This window comes from Molothrus aeneus, chromosome 15 (genome assembly GCF_037042795.1).
Source record: "Molothrus aeneus isolate 106 chromosome 15, BPBGC_Maene_1.0, whole genome shotgun sequence".
Lineage (NCBI taxonomy): Eukaryota > Metazoa > Chordata > Aves > Passeriformes > Icteridae > Molothrus > Molothrus aeneus.
In genome coordinates, this window is record NC_089660.1 from 5,540,585 (window position 1) to 5,562,614 (window position 22,030).

At 49.3% G+C, this 22,030-nt stretch overlaps 1 protein-coding gene across 2 annotated transcripts in view; it reads right to left on the bottom strand.

The window, feature by feature from the left end:
* Positions 1-22,030, bottom strand: part of LARP1 (La ribonucleoprotein 1, translational regulator) — a 45,565-nt gene that overhangs the window by 21,698 nt on the left and 1,837 nt on the right. For both annotated transcript variants that reach the window (XM_066560393.1, XM_066560394.1), the window contains exon 2: positions 8,076-8,102. In XM_066560393.1, coding sequence (XP_066416490.1) covers positions 8,076-8,102 — 27 coding nt within the window. The remainder of the gene's footprint in view (positions 1-8,075; positions 8,103-22,030) is intronic.

Below are 22,030 nucleotides of genomic sequence, written 5' to 3' on the forward strand. Positions count from 1 at the left end.
ATGATAAAGCTCTTTTCTTTTTGAGTCCATCCCAAAGAGGAGGCCCTGAAGTTACAGGCAGAGAAGCCTTGGGGGATGGGCAAACACTTTATGCTCCTTTTGTGGATGCTGCACCCATTTCTGGATCAGCAAGAGGCTGTGGTGGGCAAGACACCCTTGCTGTAAAGGGGCTGGGAAGCACCAGCAGATGGGAGGGCACCTCAGCCTCCCCAGGGAGACACTGGCAGCACCCCTGTGAGCAGAGAGGTGCAGGTACCCCCAGAGACCAATCAGCAGATCCAGCCCTGCCCTGCCTCCCAAGGAGCTGCTCCCAGCACAGCCCCAGCCTTGTGCCAGAGCTGAGATGGGAAACACTTGGCACTGCAGCTCCACACACGAGCGGAAAAGCCTGGGATTTATAGCACTGACTGCTTGGCATGCTCACATTTTGCTGAAGGCATCACAAGGCACACAAAGCCAGAAAGGTCCAGGACAGGCTCAGCCCACAGACTGCACCTCCTCTTGGTTTGCAATGTTTCACAGCTCTACCTCCCACCAAATCACAGTTGCAGCCGGAGGCACATGAGTGCATGGAGGGGGAAACAAGGGAGCACTGGATGGAGCTCTACAGCTTTAAATGAGATGTTAGCACAAGGACATCTTCCAGCACAAATGGGTTGGTGCCTCCACAACCCAGGGGCTCCCACCTGCTCCTGGGGACTGCAGAGAACCACAGTCAGCCCCACCACTCACAGCATGTGGTGTCACAGCTCCCAGGGCAGCATTTGGCCTTGCTTACAAAGGCAAGAGGAATATCTGCAACACCTCAGCAATAGCAGGAGTTTCCTGTACATGCAAGAAAAGCTGCAGAAGAATGGCCAAGGTCAGGACCAAGCAGAAGACTGGATCCTTAAGGTGGATGCCTGAGCAGGATTCAGGCTTGTAAAGCTTGTGGGAAGCCTGCTCAGCTGGAGCAGGAGATAAGCTGCAAGTACCATGGCTCAAAGCCTTCCAAGCAATTTTCCACAGCTCCTCAGCAGAAGCTCCACTGTACAAGCCCTACTGTAACAGCAAAGGAAGCAAGGAGCTGCCTACACCTCTCTGCAATGTAAGCTCTGCAACTGCTGCAAAGATCACTCTCTAAAAATAACTTCAAAAAGGGCATCTGACAGCTCCATGGAGAGCATGAGAACACTCCCACCTGGGTGTCCTAGGCAGCTTCAGGAGCTCAGGAGTTTGCCCTGGAAAAGTGCAGGGAGGGAAGCTGGGGCACAGGCAGGTAGAGCCAGGACAGCACTGTCACAGGCTGAGTGTGGGCATCTGAGTTATAATCCCAGCTCTCTGAGCCCTCACATCCCTCAGCTGATAGTCCTGAAAGCCCCGGAAGAGGAGGAGCAGCTCAGGACATGTGCAGAGCCCATCTCTGCTGACAGCACAAACGGGCAGCACAGATCCTCACAGGGAGCAGGGCCTTCAGTGAGAACACAGCAGAGCTGAGGAACAGCACTGCTCCTTTAACCACACAAAGCTGCTACAAGCTCTACACACATGCATTATCTGCAGGGTCTGACATTTATTTCCAGAGCAAAGGAGGGGCAGGAAGGGTCTGGACTCACCAAAAATGCACGATCATCTTCACTGCAGCCTCTCAGTCCCAGACAGAAACGCTTCAACCTGTGACCAGCTACACTGGAGGAGCAGGTCAGGAAATGCCAACAAGCATTTCTAACATTAACACTGTCACTGAGGGCAGCCTGGATTCTTCCTGGCACAGACAGCTACTATTAAAGGTAGAGAATGAACTCCCTCTTAAGGGCGAGTGACATCTTTCCACTGCCTTTCAAAGCAAACTCTTCCCTGAAGAGGATTTCTAGGAAACTCCTGACACACAATCCATGCTCACAGCCCTGCACACGATCCCTGAGATGCCAGGCACACACAGAATGAGACTGCACATGAACCACCTCCCACCTGGTTTTCTACATTAAAAAAAAGAATCCTAAACTAAAGATTCTCTCCAGGGGAAACCAATGGTTCCCAGAAACCAAGGAGCATGGCACAGGGGACACAGCCAAGGTCACCCAGCTGACCAGACTTCAGAAACTGTCAAAATGAGGAAGCTGGGCTGGCTCAGGCCCCCACAGCTGCTGAGCCACCCTGGTGTCTCTGAGCAGGGATAAGGTACCCACCAGCTCTGCAGGAGAGGCTACTCCAGCACCAGTGCCTGACCCAGTACACCTAGTGCAGGTATCTCCAGCTGCAAGAGCATGTCAGCAGCAATTCCTCTGCCAGCGTGGAAGGCAGAAAAGCCTTCAAGGACACCTGTGAACACTCTGTCAGGTTAAATGGTTCAGGGACAGGGGCTGGGAGAGCTGGCAGTGCTGCAGGGAAAACACTGTGTCAGTCTGAGCCCCTGAGAAAAGGCACGAGTTGATCCAGCTGCTGCTCTGGGCACGAGGCACAGCAAGGACACCCCAGTGCTAGGACAGGAGGCCACCTGAGGCAAGGCTGCAGCAGCCCAGGGTGTGCAAGTGAGCCAAATCATGGAGGAGATGGAGGGTCAGGCCTTCACACAGGCCAGCTCAGAGACCAGCTGATAGTTCATGACCTAAAAACTAAAATCAGTAGTGGGGGAGAGGGAGGGTTAACATGAACAGGAACTACAGAACAGCACGGGCACACACCAGGCAGGACTCACAACTCCTTACAAAACAATTAAAAAAAAACAACCCAGCCCACTCACCTTTGGGAACAACTGATTTGCAAATTAAAAGGGGGTGTCCACCCTCCAGGAGGGATCCGGAGCAGTTTCCTCTGCTCCCGTTTACCTCTGCTGCACCGTTCTGCCTGTTCTGCCGGGCTCTAATGAAAAGCTAGTTAACAGTTAATTATTACCCATTCAGACACACGATCCCCTACTCTGACTGCCGGCTGGGAGGGATAAGACAGTCACGTGATGCAAAAATCCCGACCTTATGAAAGCACAGGCAACTATATTTAGTTGGAGAAACGATGACCTGGCGAGCCTGCTCCTCCCTGGCCCCCCCTGCAGAGGAGCCGACCTGCCACCTCCCAGGACCCTCCCTCCACTGGCACCAGGGAAGATCCTCATCCAGCAGGAGTTGTAATACTTAAATCAGGGACACCTGGCACGGGAGCAAGCCCTGTGTGCACATCCAGGCTATCCCAGGTGGAGCGGCCAGGCCAGCACACAGCCTAGGCTGAGGGACCCTCCCCATCCTCAGTGTCAGCAGCAAAAGCTGATAAGCACCAAGAGCAACAAACAGGGGCCTAGCCCAAGGTCCTGGACCTTATCTTGAAAGCAGGAGGCACACTGGGAACCTGACCAGTGTGACCAGCACAGGAGATGCATTCAGCAGCAACACTCCAGCTGCTGGCTTCTCCATGCCCAGGGCTGGTGATGCCCAGAGCTGCTGACAGGAGTTTGCCCTCTCTCCTCTCAGGGCTGGATGACCAAGACAGACACTGGTGTGCTGAGAACAGAGTGGGAGCCAAGGCAGCACCACTGTGCGGAGACATGGCCCTACAAAAAAAGCACAACAACAAAATCCAAGAGCATCACCTGCTCCCTCTCTCTGCAGTGAGAGAGCTACAAAGCAGAAGAAAAGCAAAAAGCCTGAGGAGCAGACATCATTAATCTCTTGACATCAGCACATCAGAAGGGTGCTCTCTGCCTGGATCCTGCTGTGGCCCATGAGACAGCACAGCTAGCAGTGCCCGTGGCATGAGCGAGAGGAGGTCACTGCATCCTGCTAAATTCCTGCTGACACCACCCCTTGAATGGCTGTCAGCCTCTTCTGCAGCTGCATCTGGGGACTTGGAAGCTGACAAAACCCTTCCTAGGAAGCATCTGGTACGTCTCACTGTAAATATTTAACAACAAAAAGACAGGAATCGAGCGCCAAGCGCCTGCAGAGAGACCCTCCAGCTCCAGTTCACACTGTCTAGGAGGAGACTGAGCAGTTCCCAGTGTGCAGTGGAGGGGGAGAGGGGTTGTACAAGGCAAAAGTGTGAACTCTGCACAAAATATGCCTCTGGAAAATCTGTCATCTCAAAGAACAGAATGGGTTTCCAGAAAGGAGACTGTGATGTAATTCAAATAGCATCAGTCCGAGTTCCTCCCGCTGTGACTCCTGGACCTTCCTGCTACTCTGGCAGAGGCATCCCTGCAGGACCAGAGCGTCCCCTGAGCAGTGGCCATTTGCTAAATGACCACTTAACCTTGCCCTCAGCCTGCACAGCTGCAAACCTGCCTCCCTGACTGCACAGAAGAGACTGAGCATCAGCTCAGCTTGTGAGGTCAAGGAACACAAAGGCAGCAGAAATCCAGCTCCATCTCCTGGGGCAGGGGACAGTAACAGGGATTTGGTGATAGGAGCAGGTGCAGCAAGATTTCCCAGGAATTTAGGGATGTCATGCCTAGGTCTCCCAGTAAGCAAGGTGTCTCCATAAATGTGCTGAAGAAATATTACAGTCTCATAACCACCTGGATTAAACTGAGCACAGCTATGGGGGCTTTCTCCTGTTAGTGAATCCACAGCATTAAAATAATGACAAGGCACTCAAATATCCCTGTGATCTTTGAGAGCAAGCAGAAGGGCTTCTTTTTGTGCTACTTCAGGATTACTGCACCTCAGCTGACCTGATTTCAGGCATGCTTTTCCAAGCAGAAGATACACCATTCTCACTTGTGCCCCCACCTTAAGCAAGATGCAGAAACATTCCAAGTTTTTCTAAATAACTCTGATATAGCAACTTCCTTCTTGGGTTCACAGTCACATGAGTCCTGCTGCATAAACCACTCTCTCTAATAAAGCTAATTCCAGTGCTACAGGTGGCTGCTTCCCATGTCAATACAGAGCATAAAAGAGTGCAACACCCTAATCAGACTAAGTCTTCCCAAAGGAGTCAGGAATACCCAATTACAAAAGAGTGCAACATAGCAGTTTCCTAATTTAAAAATCCATCTCCCCTCCTTTTATTTCTAAAGGATTAAAAATCACTTCCTTGCAGTGGTAGTATCACCCTCATCTCTTTATGGAAAACTTCACAGAGTTTAATTCAAAGAGGCATTTATAAACTCAAGAAAGATATCTCAGACACTGCTGACAGTTCTACAAAATGATCAGGTCAGGGTGCAGCAGATGAAAAAAAGTCATCAGGAGTGGTGAAACCAAGACAGAGCATCACTTGCTGCTCTGTTGAACACTAGTGCATCCACAGCTGCACCCTGCAGTCAGCTCTGGTCTCTGGAATTCAACAAGGGCACAGGGCTGTTACAGCTGCTCAAAGAAAAGCAATTAAACCACCCAGAGGCAGCTCCTCCAGAGGTGAGACTAAAAAGGCTGGGATCCTGCACCATGGAGAGGAGGAGGGCTGGCTGCAGCATGCAGGAGGCCAGGAGGGCACAGGCACAGCACAGGAAGCTAGCAGGAGATCCACTTGAAGTGCCAGAAGTGTTCCCTTTCAGAGCAGGCAGCAGATTTCACACAGTAGCAAGTTCTGGGAGCTGAACAGCATCAGCTGCCTGGCAGAAGTTTGGTTTCAGAGTGAAGACATCCACAGACATCCAGCTGCAAATGTGCCCTCCCAGTCCTCCTCAGCAGCACAAGCAGGAATGTGAGAGTGTGTCCCTCGTTCCACCAAGCCCAACCCTGCATCTCTCAGGGGTGTTGAAGTCTCTCAGCTTTCCACATGAACTCCAGATCACATGGTTTGAAATGGCTCCTTCTGAAAAGCACCCTACAGCTGCCAAATCCTGGCTGTGGGATGTGGGAGAGGAAAGCACTGAGGCACTGCTGTGCCAGACAGAAGGAAAGTGAGGCCTCTCTTCAGCAACTGCTTTATTTGCAAACACTGTTAGGTAACTGGGACGCAAACACTGCTGTGCTTCCACCTCCATAGTGCTCCCACGTGACACGGGGATGATCCGGGCCGAGGATCCAGGCTGAGGGCAGGCTGCCACCAGCATCCCATGCTAACAAGCAGGAACATGCTCTGGGGCACACCACAGCTACTGTGCCTACAAAATGGCTGAATTTTGGCTCAGGCACCCCACCTATGCAATTCCCAATCCTGATACTGCGACTCAGCATCTTCCAGCACTCTGCTAAACCATCTCCTTGGGAGAGGACCAACAGACTTCTCACCCACAGGGGAAACCAGCCATACAAACACACCTGGCTAAAGCTTAAAAAACAGATCCCCGATAAGTGTGTGGGAGTTCTGGTGACCAGAGTAAATCAACTCATTCAACAACCTCAGCAATGAAAAGGAGGTGAGGGAGTCAAACCCAACAGCCTCAGGAATGCACAACAGCTCTGGTGGCAGGAGCAGTGCCACTCTGCCTTTGCCTGCTGCCCTCACCCTTCACTGTGTTTTGAGATACCACAGCTTCCAGATAAGCTTAGTGCATGGAAAGAAAAAGCATGGCACCAAATTTAAGGTTTTTCTGGAGAAAGGTATGAGAAAGACTGCACAATGTCTGTGCAACTACCATTTAGAAGAATCCTGTTTAAGCTTTAACTTATCTCCTAAAAACCAGACAGAATTGTAAAAAAGGCCCCAAGCTCTGTAGGTAATGTTTTCTGCAATACTGCTGACATGTAACAAACACTTTCTGAAGCACTATCATCTGCTGCAGACACACACTCATGCCCCACCCTGGAGGCAGCTGTGCAAGGTCCCCAACCAGCTGGAGAAGAGAATGCAGTAGTGCCAAGCAAAGGACATCTCTGAGTTCACAGCACAGGCAGGCAAACCCCAACGCCCGAAGAAGACAGATCTTCATCAAGGTGGAGAAAAGCCTCCTACAGACTCAACAGATGGGAATATATCCTTGCTCTTCAAAACCCTAATATAGCTGGCTAGAGCTCTGGAAACACATCCACAACTTCCATCCCTCTGTTCAGTTCAGCAAGTTCAATTACAGGGCTTCCAGTGTCACACCAGACCACTCTAAACCAGTGAGTTATTTTCCCTGAAATCAGCTTTAAGACATCAGAGCTGATTTCCATACTTCCAATGCCTCCGCCATCAACAGCGATTTACCCTCACACCATCCATGAACTGGAGAAATGGGATCCCTGCAAAGCCAAAGATGCACAAGGGGACATGCCTGGGGTGACACAAGGCCAGGTCAGGCACTGACTTCCATTCCCAGGTTCTTTGCTATGGCACATCCCCACATGGCACTACAGCTCTGAAACAACAGGCTCTCACTGGCTGATCCTGGTATCACTGGTTAAAACACAAACCTTTCCTTCATCTTGGCACTTCCACAACATCAGCCTGGATGAGGAGCAATTTTTTTTCCTGGCAATTTGGGAAAGGCAGGAACTGAGATCATCCAGTGTTTGCTTCTGAAAACTACATTATTTTCCTGATTTGAAAACTCCATCCAGAGCAACCTCGCTCTCCCAGTAAGGCTGCACCCACCACTGGGGCCAGGAAGCTTTTTCTTTGCACTGATGGCAACACAGTGAGCAACTTGGTTGTCCTTAACAGCAATACTCAACAGCAACACACAGACTACAAGTCACAGGGGAGGTCTGTGTCTTCCCAAAGTACTGCAAATTCAAATATATATCCTCAGGTTCACAGACACATCCACCTGTATACAGGTATAAACAACAACAATCTGAGTTACATTTGCATCTTGACACATCAGTGTTTTCAATTATGTGTGATGAGCAAGACCTACAAGTTCCCAAACTCCTTCACCCTGGACATCCAAATTTGCTATGCTACAATGCATGGAAGGAAAGAACCTTCCAGCTGTTTAGTCATCACTACATGAAAGCATAAAAGATGTCACTGCTATACAGGAATGACCAAATATTAGAGGTTTGTTTAGGAAGTTCTTTTGCTTCGGTTTTTGGGTGGGGCTTTTTTGGGGTTTTGTTTGTGGTTTGGTTTTGGGTTTTTTTTACATTAAGATCCACTGCATATTCCAGACTGTACGTGGCATGTACCAGTCTTCTAAGTTTGGTGAGTGCTGACTCTGAAGGAAGAGAAGTACAGGGAAGGCAAGGGAGAAGGAAGTTTGAAGAGCTCCATTTTTATTTAATACATACCAGACTGGCCATCAGCTGGAAATATATCTGTAAAAGAAAAAAAAAAAAAAGAGATCAGTATTGGTTGCAGCTGGAGTGCAAATCATATTTAAAAGGTCTCCTCTCTCGATTTGTTTGCTTTAGCTAAACAGAGGAAGTATTTTCTTAGTATCTCAAGTTAAACATCAATCCAGCTTGGAACCCACCTCAATTCAACCACTTGTTGAGAGAAAGATTTTGAAGGAGTCTGTGTTTACCCGAATGCACTGCTCTCATAAATAACCTTCTGCATTGGCTTCTAGCAGACAGCAGTGAGCAATAAAAAAGGTTGTTGAGATGTACAAAGATCCACACAATGAGCTACTTGGTGGCAGCCCACACTCCCCCTGAGAAGCAACATCAGATGGAAATCTACAGAGAACATCTAACAGGGAATACCGATAGAAGCCAAGGCAAAAGCCAAGTGAGCATTCTTCTGGTTGTCCTTGGTTCTGCAGCCACGAGGGACATCAGCAGCTGTGCCTGGCTCTAACACAGCACCTACACCAGACACAGATCTCCATCAGCAAATGGACACCCAGGGCCTTGGCACAACACCCATCACACCAGGAGAACCCTTCCCTTTCCCAGCTCAGGAGTCTCTGGCAGCAGGCACAGGCCACTGCACAGGACAGATGGAGTCTGGGGGGCTCAGACCCCAAAACAGATTATTCAACCTCCCCAGCCCCCCAGGCTCTTTCCAGTTAGAGGTACAGGCCCTTCTCTTGGAGGGCCTTAGGTATTGCTGGGAAGATGTGTATTTAAGTAGCTGGAAGGACCAGACATTTAAGGAGCACACAGGACAATGTGTGTGGAAAACCCCTGTTGATAAGGCTTCCCCAGAAGATATGAAAACAGTACTTTTGAGAGAGCAATACATCATGTTTTCTTCAAGGATCCTGGAAGAGGAGAGGGAAGGAAGGCTGCCAGCAAGGCAAGGTCCTCCTGGGACAGGGGCAGGCCCCTGGCTTCTGCTTATCAGCTACCCAAAACACACATACAGCTGGAAAGTCACAAGAGTTGCAGCAAGGACTACCCCTCAGGCAGGGCAATGCTCTCTGGCCTGGGCTCGGCTCATGCAGAAGCAGCAAAAACACTCCTCTGTCAAAATAACTTCTATTTCTTTTCCTTTGACTTGCACCGTGTTCAAAGCACTTTCAGGCAGGGATGCCTTCATCCCATATAGGAACAGGAAGAGCCAAGCAGAGTAAAAATACCCAGAAGTTAAATCAAGACTCTCTCTACCATTATTACACAGTTATGGTCTGTGGCCATTTGAAGGCATGGTATCAAGGACTGCCCAGCACATCCAGAACTGTCTCCAAGCACCAGTTTTAATCCTTTGCAAGTTGCATGTTCTACTGCAATCCTCCACTAGCCCAAGTGTCCCAAATGCATTTAAATATCTTGTATTTCTGTATGGTCACTGAGGAGTTCAGGCTTCTACATCAGCAAGCTGAAACACCCTGTAGTTCATAGAATCGTTAAGGTTTGAAAAGAGCTTTAAGATCTCAAACAAGATAGAATTTATTTCCCTACTTGGGCTTCTCTGCAAAGGTGGTAACACTGGTATGCCACCTGTTTGGATCAGCTGTACCAGATGCTACCAAAACCCAAAATAAATAACAGCACCACAACGGTTGATAAAATAAATTCCTTTGTGCCAGCCAGGAATTTAGCAAAGCCAGGCTTTGGCAAATGTTCCCCTTGCTGTACCCTGAGGGGTGCAGTTCTCCACTGCATTCCTGCTAGGCTGTCCCACCAACTCCTCATCAGACACACCACAGCAGAAGCAGCCATTCACAACAGGTCCAGGCTCTAGACACCACAAATGCCACCAAATCAGGCACAGCTGCAGGTGACCCCTCAGCACCATCTCCTATCAGACATGTCACCACCACAACCCCAAACTCACATTGCCCCAAGGTCTCAGCTCACTGCTGTATTCCCCACTGCCCTGTCCTGCTCTAGATGTGCAGGAAGGCTCTCCTGGCTCCTCCTGAGCTCAGCCACAACTCTAGAGCAGCTCTGTCACTACATTTACTAGAAAAGCAGTGACTCAACTCAGTGGCTGAGGTCAGAAAGCAGAAAGCAAGGACCACATGTGATGGCCAAGGACAGGTACAGCTCACAGTCACCTCAAGAGGCTTCCCAGGGCAACTCTTGTCAAGGAAAGACACTGGCATCCAGTGCTCAGCCCCCTTGTCTGGGAGAGGCTGACCTTGTCCAACTCATCACACCTATGATTAACACAGATTTGACTCCAAGCTCTTCAGAGCACACTGAGAACACTGGGCTTGCAGGCAGCTTTCCCCAGAGCTGAGAACAAGTACAGAGCAGTCTGTAGGACTTGCTTTGAAAAACGGGGCTGCTGAGAGGACACATCTGAGGCAGAGCTGGTCAGGGACCAGCAGGCACAACGACCCTTTGGGACACCTTTTTCCCTGTCAAGCACAAGTGACTTAAATTAAAAATTAGCCTGCCAATTAAGGACAGCACCTCAGGTGCCCAAGATAAGTCTAAATCAGGCAGTGCCTTCTTTTCCCAAGAAAGCCATTGTGGGGAAGCAGGCAGAAACATATGTGGCCAGCAGGTAAACCCCTGGGCTGCTCTCCAAGGAGCCCATCTCATACTCAGCGGGGCTGAGGCTGCCTGTCCAGGCCAGCTCCCTTCCCAGCCCTCCCAAGGCTAAAACTCAAACACCAACAACTGAGGCACAGGGACAGGTTTGGTGTCAGACTTTGGTGCTCAAAGTCTCAACACAGAAAGGTGAAGCCAGCAAACCAGCCCCACCAATTCCTCCCACCACACACACACCTGCTATGTTCCAAGGCACCCTGATGTCAGGAATCCCAACACTGGCCAGAGGCTGCAGGACAATGCTTCACAGCAGCTTTCCACCATCCTGTCAGCCACCTGCTCAGCAGCAGGCAATCCCTACATGGGACCCCTGCCTGTAGAACACCCTCCCAGCCATGCCCAGCCTGCCTCTCCAGGCAGCCCAGTGGGAAGGAGCAAGAAACAACAGTATCTCAATGCAAATGAGCAGACCCACGAGATTTGGACCCTACAGTCTCACACTTCCTCCTCCTTCTTGCACACAGACACTTTTGTTTCTCAGCATGCACCCAAAATCAGAAAGATGTGGTGTCTGAACTAAGGGACCCAGTGATCTCTTCACTGCAGCACCAGGTACTCCCCAAGCCCCTGACCATTCTCCATGTAGCCTACAAAATCTCAACAGAAAAACACATTCTGTGAATCCTCCTGTTATCAGCAAAGCAGGGTGGAGGATGAAGTGAGGAGGAGGAGGTCAGGGGTGTGCATGGCCGCTGGCTGGATGCTGGGACAGGCAAGGAGCATCCCTTTCAGGACCACCAAGTGAGGGTGCAGATGTGGTGCAGGGGTGCTTGCTCTAAGCACCAATACCCAGAGTTGCTGCACACAGCCCAGGAGATAATATAAATTGAGGGCAGTTGTCCTTATTTTAGGTGGTGCTGGGGGTGGATCTCAATTTCAATTTTTGCCTGATGGTATTTTTACACAAAGGAGAAGACCGTATGCTAAAATGGGGCATTTAGAGAGAAACGCTGATGCATCCACACACATACCCCCTTCCCCAGGGGCTATCTGGCTACTGCTACTATTCAGGTATCTGGGACAGGTCCAAGAAAGTCACCCCATTTATGAGCCCCCATCTCCCCTCCACTGCTCTCTGAGGAAACGCACACCAACCACGCTCACAGTGCTGAACCCGAACACCCGCACAGCAAGCCTGTCTTCTCCCTGCTGAGGAGCTACGGCTGGGAAAGGACTTCCACCACCCAGTGCCTGTCCCCAACCCCCCTTTTCCAGCAGGGACACTGCTGCCTCCCTGCAGGGCCCGGGAGGCAGCGGCTGAAGAGCAGCTCATTATCCCTGACGCAAGAGAAACGCTGACTCGTTATTACAGCAACCTGCAGCCATAACTGCCGAGGGGCTGCGGCCACAGGCTGAGTGCCAGCAGGAACCCGCTCCCTGCTGGCCCCCCACCTCCCATTATTACCCTTCTGCTCTCCCAACAACGGGGAAAAACCACCTCAGAGTGCTTTATGTCACCTGCCAGACAGCAAAGTGCACTGACTGTGGAGCACACTGGGTGAGGGCTGTGCACACATGGGTACGAGCACAGAAATGACAGCCAGCTCCTCCCAGTGGGACATGGGCCTCATCCACACTGCCACAGGAAGACACCAGCTGATTTGTTCTGGCTTTCGACCCGCGAAGTTGTAACCAAATCATCCTCCACGTTTTGCAGACAAAAGACTCGGGCGTCAGCAAAAAAAAAATGACCTCTCCAAGGTCACAGGGGGACTCGCAGCAGGGACGTGACCAGAACTCGATCACAATGGCTCCAAAGCTGCAAGGCTGCACTGCCTGCCCAGGAGAGGGACTGGGCAGGGAAATGCTGGGGGATGGCAGGATCAATTGGTATCTCTCCTCCTAACCTGACCTGCTGCCCGGCAGGGACAATCCAGGCAGGAAAAAGGTCCAAATTACACAGTCCAGCATGTAGAGCAAAGAGACCAGAGCTGCTTGACTCTTTTCTCCAGCCCAATGCAACATTTCAGTTCAAATCACCTGGCTCCCCCTCGGAGGCCAAGGCAGTGCCTGCACAGGTTCCTGAGACAGTTACAGAACACTTCAAAGGAACACTCAGCAGAGAAGGCGGTGAGGTCTCCTAGGGAAAAGCAGCAAAGCAAGAAACCCTAAACCCAAAGATTAGCATGGCCAATTTGATCCCTCCCAAGATCTTGTTTGCTTCCTGTTCCCCTCCTTTGTTACCTGCTGAGCAGGATTGGGGAGGGTCCACCTCTCAGTCACCCAGATCATTCCAGCCCTCTCCAGCTGCCAGGTCCACGCTAACACCTCCTATGCCTCTCAACTTACTGTAAGATATTTACCCCCTCAAAGAGAAGCTGAAGCATGAGACAGATGGATCAATCCTAACATGATGCTGGCTAGGTCCCAAGACCTGCTAAGGCCTGTGCAAGAGAAACAAAAAAAAAAAAACCAAAAAGTTTAACCCAAATCACTTCCTCTGCAAAGGTATCCAGACCAGCAGTATCTGCTAAGGGGTTTTCTGTTCCCTGCCCAGAGGAAAGGTTAGATTCGTTCTCAGGCACCCCCATCACCTACACTGGCTCAAGAGCTGCAGCCAGTGTGAGCTCTGACATCAATTTCCCACAAACCACATGGAAAGAAATGCTTGAAATAGGTTTGCAGTGTATAAACAGCTGTGAGTTTGGTGAAGTTCAGCTGTGGTGCCCCTGCTATCTTCACGTACTTGAAAAGTAAATCACAGAGTTTCAAGAGGAACAACCCTGGGGAAAAAAATCACTTATTCCAAAATCAGAGCATTATCTGGGACGAGTCCCTAACTCACTCCACACCACACACTAAATGAGTACCTCAGTGCTGATGTTCAGTGTCCTCCAGATGGAAGAGAGCAGGGCAGACACCAGCTGGAGACAAAGACACCAGCAGGACCAGCACTGTGCCCGGCAAAAACACCTTTCAGAGATCCACATGGATGGAACAGGATCCAGGTCTCTTCTCCAAGCACCAGAGATGCCAAGGGGGTTCTGGGGAACCTGACCAGAAGAACAAGAGCTCTCCAAACAGACAGTCCTGCAAATCCACCACTCGCATATGCACAGGCACACAAGGAATAACTGGAAGGTCACAGGCTGTTGTTTCTCCCATCCACTTATCAGTGCTTGCACTGGAGAGAACAAACACTGGGTGTTCTCTCCCATTAACCCCTTCCCCTCCTCTCCAAAGTGGAGAAGCAGCGACATGCTGCTGCTCCAGAGCATGAGTCCCAACATTCCTGATCATGAACTTAACAAAGGGCTTCAGATTACTCTTCCCATGGAGCAGCTGGTGACCCATCTCTCTGCCTCACATCCTTTAATCACCACTAAGCCTGGAGTGATACCACTGGAGGCCCTTAGGCCTTCCAGGAAAGCAACCCTACATGATTCTGGTCCAAATGATCACAGTCACCCTCCCCAAACTGCTCTTTAAACCACTGGATACTGAACAGACACTAAAATTTCTGGCACAATCAAGCAAAATACACGTCTCAAAGGCTCTTGTTTAAATACAGGAGCCATTTTGGTGTGGCCTGGAAGCCAGCTGGATCCCACACTGTGGAAACTGATACAGGATGGTGTTTCCCTCTGATAGGGTTGTCACTCTCAGAGCTGCAACATACTTTTCTGCTTGCACATCAGGGACAGACCCAAACTCCAGAGAAGCTTTGCCCAAGGACAGCTCCATCTCCATACAAAGGAGAATCCATTAATGTACCCAGAAATCCAGCATCTCCATGAAAGAGGATCCCACCCCACCTCCTCAAATGCATCAATATCATGGCAAAGCCCCACAACATCAGACAAGGATGCCATAAATCCTTATGAAAACCCCAGAAACTGAAAATTGCAAGGTTCTCTCCACCTTTGGGCTGCAGGCAGAAGGCTGAGCAGGAGGCTGTAAGATACACAAGGCAGTACAGTGAAGACAACATAATTAAATCTCTTCACTGAATTACAAATCATCAGACACACAGTCTGAGGTGTTCCCTCCTTCTAGCCCAGGCTATCTGCTTGGTTTTAATCAAGCACAGCCATTCCAATCACCCTCCAAACTCCATGCTTGCTTGGTTCCACTCACTGCTGACAATTACATCAACTCAGATTTCACCTCCAATTGAAGCTAAAAGGGTTATCTTACTGCAATCTGCCATGTCTCCTCCAAATCATCTTCACAATTGTCCTTACAGGTTTAATTTTAAAATTTAAAACCGTGGCTCATTTACACCAAATTCCTCCCTGCAGAGTATGCAAACACCACATTCATCATTCCACAGTTCAAAAAAACCCCAAAAAAACAGCAACAGTGAGCTTTGTAGAGCTCACCTGAGAGTGGGAAACCAAAAGAAAAGTCCCCTTTTGGTTCAGTTCAGTGCAAGACCCTCTGCAGTGGCAGAGGATTTCTGAGCACTCAGAAGATGCAAGAGATCATTGCGGGTATTCCCTGGAGCTCTCAAGGCTGAGCTGGGAGTTGGGAAGTGGAATTCAGTATGATTACAGTGAAGTCTCATGCTTCATCACCTGAGCACATGGTGGAGACACCTCTGTGATTGGCTCTTCTCTCTTGCTGGGTGGAACCTGGTGCATAAATCCCATCACTCTTCTCTCTCAGTCACAGTAAAAACGTCCTGATTGCATTTTTGGGATGTGCTTCTCCACATTTCAGTATCAGCTGCTACAGACACATCATTTCTCAGCATCACACATAGTGGTGTCACTCCTTACACTTAATTCTTCATTCTGTTTTTCACTCGACTTCTCCCCTTCACACAGCCTTGCAGGTGACCCGCCAACATGAGCCCACCTGGAGGTAACACAGCTAGGTAAAGTGCTTCAGTCACTCCTTTAGGTGACTCTTTGTGCTGAATAAAGCCAAGGAAATTGCTTTTTGTTATTGTGGTTGGCTTTGTTTTCAGTAGGCTCGTTCTGTGAGGTCAGGAGAGCTGACACAGACTTTTTACTACTTGGAAGTGTAACCTTTCCAGTTACAGCAAAGGCATAAAAATTGCAGAGAATCCTAAGGGTCCTGCAGGAATAAACTCAGTGCTTCTTTAGCAACATATAATAAAAAATAAAGGAAGATGTGACCTTGGAGAATCCAAAGAAATTAATTTCCTGTAGTTTAAGTGAAAGCTGGCTTATCAGACCTTATTTGAGGGTTGCTTATTAGCTGTGAGTTCTATTTTATTCTGCCACTAGCTTCATCATCTGCCAATGTGCAAACCAGATAGTTTGGTAGCTAAGACTTGGTAAAATAATCACTCATTCACATCACTGAAGCTACAAGCTTTCAAAAGCAGTCATAAAGAAAAACAAAATAAAAAAGGCTGTGTGATTTAGTGTAGAGGCTGAATACATAGAAATATCTGCTTTAAAGAAAGTGCTCAGTATTTAGCAGCATACCCACCTCTGAGTTACCAGGCAGGTAAAACACCAATCTCCCCACGCACCTTTTCTCTTACTTTCCCACCCACAAAACTCTACCCTTTCCTCATTTTTGTGGTTTTTCCAATTTCATACTTGTTTCCCCACATATTTAGCCAGGAAAAAACTCACCTCTTCTCTCAGTTTTTTTCCAGACTCCTTAAAAGCTACCTTATCCAGCCCTGAAAAACTCTGTGTTCTCTCCATGCATTCACACAGCAGGCGAGTCAAAGAAGTCAAATGAGTACCAGGAAAGGAGAAGCACCAAGAGCCCCCTGTGCCGGCTCCCTCCGGCGCAGCCGTGCCCTGCAGACTGCAGAGTCACTCTGCAGGAGCTGCACACGCCATGCTCAGCTGGAAAAACGTGCTCAGCTCTGTGCCCAGGACAGGCTCTGCTGCCTCCCCTGAGCTGTGCCCCCGTATCTGAGCCAGGGAGAGCAGAGCACCCCCTGTCCCACCTGCTGGACCCCACCTCGGGCTCACACAGGCCCTCCTGGCCAGCTGGAAGGACACACAGCACATTTCTGTCCCCTGTCCAGCTTCCCAATCGTGCTTTAACTCCGTGTCAAGGACGTGTGAGGTTCACCAGCCCCAGCCAAGCCCCATTTCTCCCGATTGCACCCCAGTTGCCAAAGTCACCAAGGGATCACTGACAGAGATAAAACGAGTGACACTGAGGAGCACCAGAGCTGTTTCTCCTCCAACATCTTCCTCATGGGGCAAGGATGCCTCTCCTGGGCCCCATCAGCAACCAGGGCTGCTTTGGGGAGCGACTGGGAGTGGAGAGCAGCACCTGCTAGAGCAGCAGGTTCCAGACCTGCTCCCAGCCACTTCAAGGCGTGTCCAGCAGGAAGCAAATGCGCTACCCCAGGAGCACAGGGGAGGGCACGCTGTGCCCACCAGCACATTGCGAGTGTCACACGTACTCTGGAGGAACCAGAGAAACATCTTCTAGATCCAGAGAGCAAAGGGCATTTGTGTCACCTCTGAGTGTCACACAATCAGACTGAGCAGCATCACACCAACAACCATCCCCGTTGACCACTTCTAAGGGACATTAAAGTTTCCACCTGGCCTGCTGTGACAGAGCACCCAAGCCAGCCAGGGCCCCCATGGTCACCTCCAACACACCATCAGTCTGCAGCAGAGAACTCCAGCAAACCTTATAGTTTGTCACCACACAAAGGAACAAAAGACTCAAACCGACAAAGTAAAAATAAAATCACAACCACTGTAGAGCACTGAACCCAGCTGCGTGTTCCCATACAACCCTGAAATACAGGGAAGTGTCAAGGGAAGCTTCTGCTCCTAAGTCAGCTTTGCTCCAGAAGGACAGTGAAGGTAACTCACTGATAAAGAAGGTATTAGATGAGCCAATTCCCAGCCCTTCCTCCCCTCTCCTTGCATGTCTCAGCAGAACATCCCCCAGCACACGTAGTTTTAATGCTGCAGGAAGAGCTCTTGATCCTGGCAATACACACAGCGAGAGTCAGACGAAAGCAGGGCCAAATAACCTGCTAAGGATGGCTCCAGCAGCTCAACCAGCACCATCAGCCTGGTGCAAAACTGAAACCACCAGAGCCACAACACATCACACGCCAGTTTGCTCGGGAAAGGCAATCCACCCATGAAGCCCCCCAAACTTCAGTGGAAATGTGTGCTCTGATAGAGGAAAGTTCAATTAAGAGGATCTTCTGGGAGCCTCCAATTACAGGATGAGCCTCCCTTTAGATACATGTTGACACTTGACCACAGTTTCCACAACCTTTCCCAAAACCAAAAGTTTATCTTGCACAGCATTAGAATTGCTATCAGCAAACCTATTTCCACCAAATGGCTCGTGCCAGTTTTTGCTCCACAGCTGTGTGACATTCATGTGCACACCCACTTTTTTGTTTGCCAAGCAATCCAGGCCGACCCTGACCCAAAATTTTCCCCACGCAGAAATCTGGTAATTGATTTATTCAAGGCCAAATTCAGCTGCCATTTGTTCTAGTCACCCATTAGCACTGCCTAAATACACAAGTAGCTCTAAGTTCCCCCAGCACTGCACTAACTTCTTTGAAGCCCTTCTTTTCCTTTTCCTCGAGTCATGCAGCTGCATCATTTGATACAAGATATTCAGATGAACCAATTATTTCAATGCAAGTAGGTAAGTCTCCCAGCTCCATTCAGACCTAAGGACCTGGACCTGCAGAATGAGCGGAACCAAAGCCTGGTTTCAAGTGAGAAAAGGAACAAATGCAGAGCTGGCCATGCCAGAGACCACAGAGTGGATCCAGAGATGCACCCAAGAGCTTTAGCCAACCCCAGGAGACAGCTTCTTGGCCATGAAAAGCTCCACCTGAACAGCACTATCACCATGGGAGAGCTCTGCAGGTATCACCACAGTTGCATCACCTCTTTCCCCAAGCTCCCTGTGTACACAGCAAGCCAGGGATTTGTCAGAGCCAGCAGTGTGGGGACTCAGGCCCTTGGTAGGAAGTCAGCAAAGGCTTCAATGCTAAGATGACCAAAGGATAAGTAACATATTAAAGACCATAATGCAAATGCATATCACAGTTGGGAATGAACAAAGCTTCTCTGACCCAAGGCTAAGAGCGCCTGTATTAACTGTAGGGGTTAAAACATTCAGCCTGGTCTGAACAGCAAGCACAGCTTTCTACTAAAATGCCCATTCCTTATTCTGCCAAAGAAGCACAACCACAGAGATGGTGCTGGAGATTCATTACAGTCTCAAGTATGTAAAGAGCAACCTAACTCTATCCAAGTCTGCATTTGGCATTGCCCTGAAGATAATTTCACACTGTTCGAGCACAGTAAAAAGATCTGGTGTCATAATTTGGAAGGGAGAGCAGAGCATTGCAGCCCCAGTGCCCCCATTTCCAGTCCTGCTTTCTGGACTCGATTTGTCTTCAAATATGAACAAAGTCCTTCTGCTGCCCCAATCATGGTGGAAATCTCCATGGCACGACGAGCAATATAAAGTTTAAAAGAAGAGTTGTGAGGGTAAGGAGATGGCTGGAGAGAATCCTTCAGCAATGGCCGGGACCTAGAAATCTGGAACTGGAGGTCGCAGCAGAAGCAGGCACTGAAGCCCAGCAACCAGGGCCAGTGAGTCAGCTCCCAGGAGCTGCACTGCATTCCCCAGCCTTCTCTGCCCAAAACAAATAGTGCAGAACAGGGCAAAGGTCCAGCACAAGCTGAAGGGCAAAGGTATGTGGGGGAGGGAAAACACTAAGCCTCACTTTTTTTTGGAGCAACAAGTTCCAGTTACCCTCATCATCCCCAAGAAGATGGGAAGAGTTACTCGAACCTGAGTTGTGGGATTGGAACAAAACAGGAGTTTAGAGAGGAAACTTGGGGCGGTGGTGGGGGCCTCCTGCTGTGATAGCAGCTCTGTTGCAACAGCCAGAAGAGCTCCACAACTACGTGCAACGACAGAGTGAGAATTGCCCAACACTTTGGAAATAGGTGTGTGCAGGACTACCAAGCTAGATACCTGAGCAAGCAGATGTGTCTACTCTGAACACGAAGAAATGCCAATGGTAAAACAAGCTTCCCATCCATCTTATCTCCTGTACTGGAGGCTGATTTCAAGGAAAGCCCTATGGGGACTTAGTCAGCAAGGGGTGAGATGCTAATGAACCTTCCCTTGCCTTCTCCTCAGCACCAGTAGCCAAGTCAGACTCTGCTGGGGCATAAAGCAACACGCACTCAACCACAGTCAGCTCACCCCTGGTGCTTGCTGCTAGCAACTAAGGTGTGCCTTCTGGAAAGTACTGCTTATCCACCCTGCACGTTTGCCAAACAGCATGCAGGAAGCTCTACTCAAGAAATCCAAGTACCTCCTGCATCTCCTCTAGGAAATACACCGCTTTCCCTGGCCAAGCACTTACAAGGAGAATTTTAAAAGTTAGCCCAGGCAAAGCTGAGCGATTGCAGTGCCAGTCATTAAAACCTGCATGTTCTTACTTCCAAGATGTAAATGGCTTTAAAAATAAAGAAGTGCCAAGTGCCTTGATGCAACATTTCTTGAAATACATCCAGTAGGTTTTCAAAACGGGGTGCTGTTAACACCTGTCCTCACCAAGGCTTGCATCAGCATCAGCCCTGGTGCAGGGCACAGCGGAGGAGTACAACATGTTCCAGAAGGTCGAGCCGTTTTAACTGCAAGCCACACTGCTCATCTACAGAAGAACTGAAGAAAACACTTTGAATTTGGTTTATAGCCAGTAGTGCAAAGCTGGTTTTGCCAGAAAACGTTTCCTTCACTACCACAGACACACATACACTACCATCATGTGTCAGTCAGGCTGCTGGCTGCATTTATTTACATGATAAGAAGAGAACATGTAATAACGAGGGCATGGTCACACAGACCTTGCTACTAGATCATTAGAAAGTAAAAACGAGGCATCATTACAGCTCTGCAGCGTCCCTCACAAGCAGTCAGCAGTGTCAAGTACAAGCCTGGCCACATGGGACAGGACCACGTGTACCTTAGGACTCAAAGGATCCCCCCTCTCCTCTGACAGAAACACACACGAATAAAAAGGTAACCTGCATCTTGTCAAGAGACCATGAAAATCTTCTGGTGTGCTACTCCAGAAGAGCATCAGCCTCCTCCACTCACAGCATCAGCAGTATCACTGGTGTCTAACTCGACCTAATGGCTGCCCCACTTACTGCCAAGCCACTGTGCTTTTGGGAGGTTAAGAAGCAAGGAGAGGCTTCACTTCAAGAGCCCTCCTTCCTGAAAAAGCAGAAAGCTTTGCTTGAACATCCTATTATATTACAGGCTTCACTGCCAACTTTGAGCATAAAAATGCTGCAGCAGGTAGGCAAGGCACAAGCTTCTAAAGGTAAATCCTAATCCATGAAAAAAACAACCCTGTTCTTCAGTCCCTGTGTCAGGCCCCAAATGCACTCAATTTGCCCAGCTGTGGCGTGTCAAACAGTTCAAAACAAGCTGGTGTTTTGACCACCTGGAGGTGGATTTGTTAAGCTCTTCCCTATCCATATTCCAACACAGACAGCAGAAACTTACCAAGATCTTGCAGGTGGCTGTTTTCCCTGAGCTCAATGCTTTTACTTTTATAAGCATCAATTCCAACACAGGCCATTACAGAATGCATGGACACCTAAGGAGATGGTCTTGTCCATTAAATCTGCTCTATAATTAATATAATCATTATAAAAAAATAAGGGCTTTCAAAGCCTGTAAAACAAGTCATAGAGGGATCCCTTTATCTTTACAGAGCTGTCTGCACTACGCTCTCTGGTCTCCTCACTACCTCTGGTGGATCAGGGCTGGACAAACATTTAGTATCTCCAGCACACAAGCACTGCACTGGGAACACTGCTGGATTGTGAGCAAAGGCTTTGTAAGCTCTGCTGAGAAACCAAAGACTTCCAGTAGTGACTTTCCAGAGTTCAGAAGCTCTCAATCCACTTCAAGTGTAGAAAAACAGTCGCTTTTCTTGGGTGATCCTCCTGGGGGTCACTACAACACTACAACTCAACAACTCGCCTCACCAGCTGATTCTTTCACACAAATTCACGCTCCAGATCTTTTTTGGTAAGTGCCTGCCAAAACAAATCCTCCACCCAATGAAATGAAGACACAACGTGAGCCTGCAAACTGTACAAGAAGGTACCAGGGTGCAGGGCTGCCAGGCAAGGTCAGCTGCCAGCCTGCCTCTCGTGGGAGCTCACCAGCCGTGTTTATTTTACGGCTCTTCTCTTCTGCTAATGAACACGCAGCAAAAGAAACAATGGCCCAAGAGAGGCGAGCCAGGCAGCAGCACTGGGGGCACTGCTGGAACCAGTCGCTGCTGCCAAGTGTCCCAGAACACACCACTAACAAATTCCATT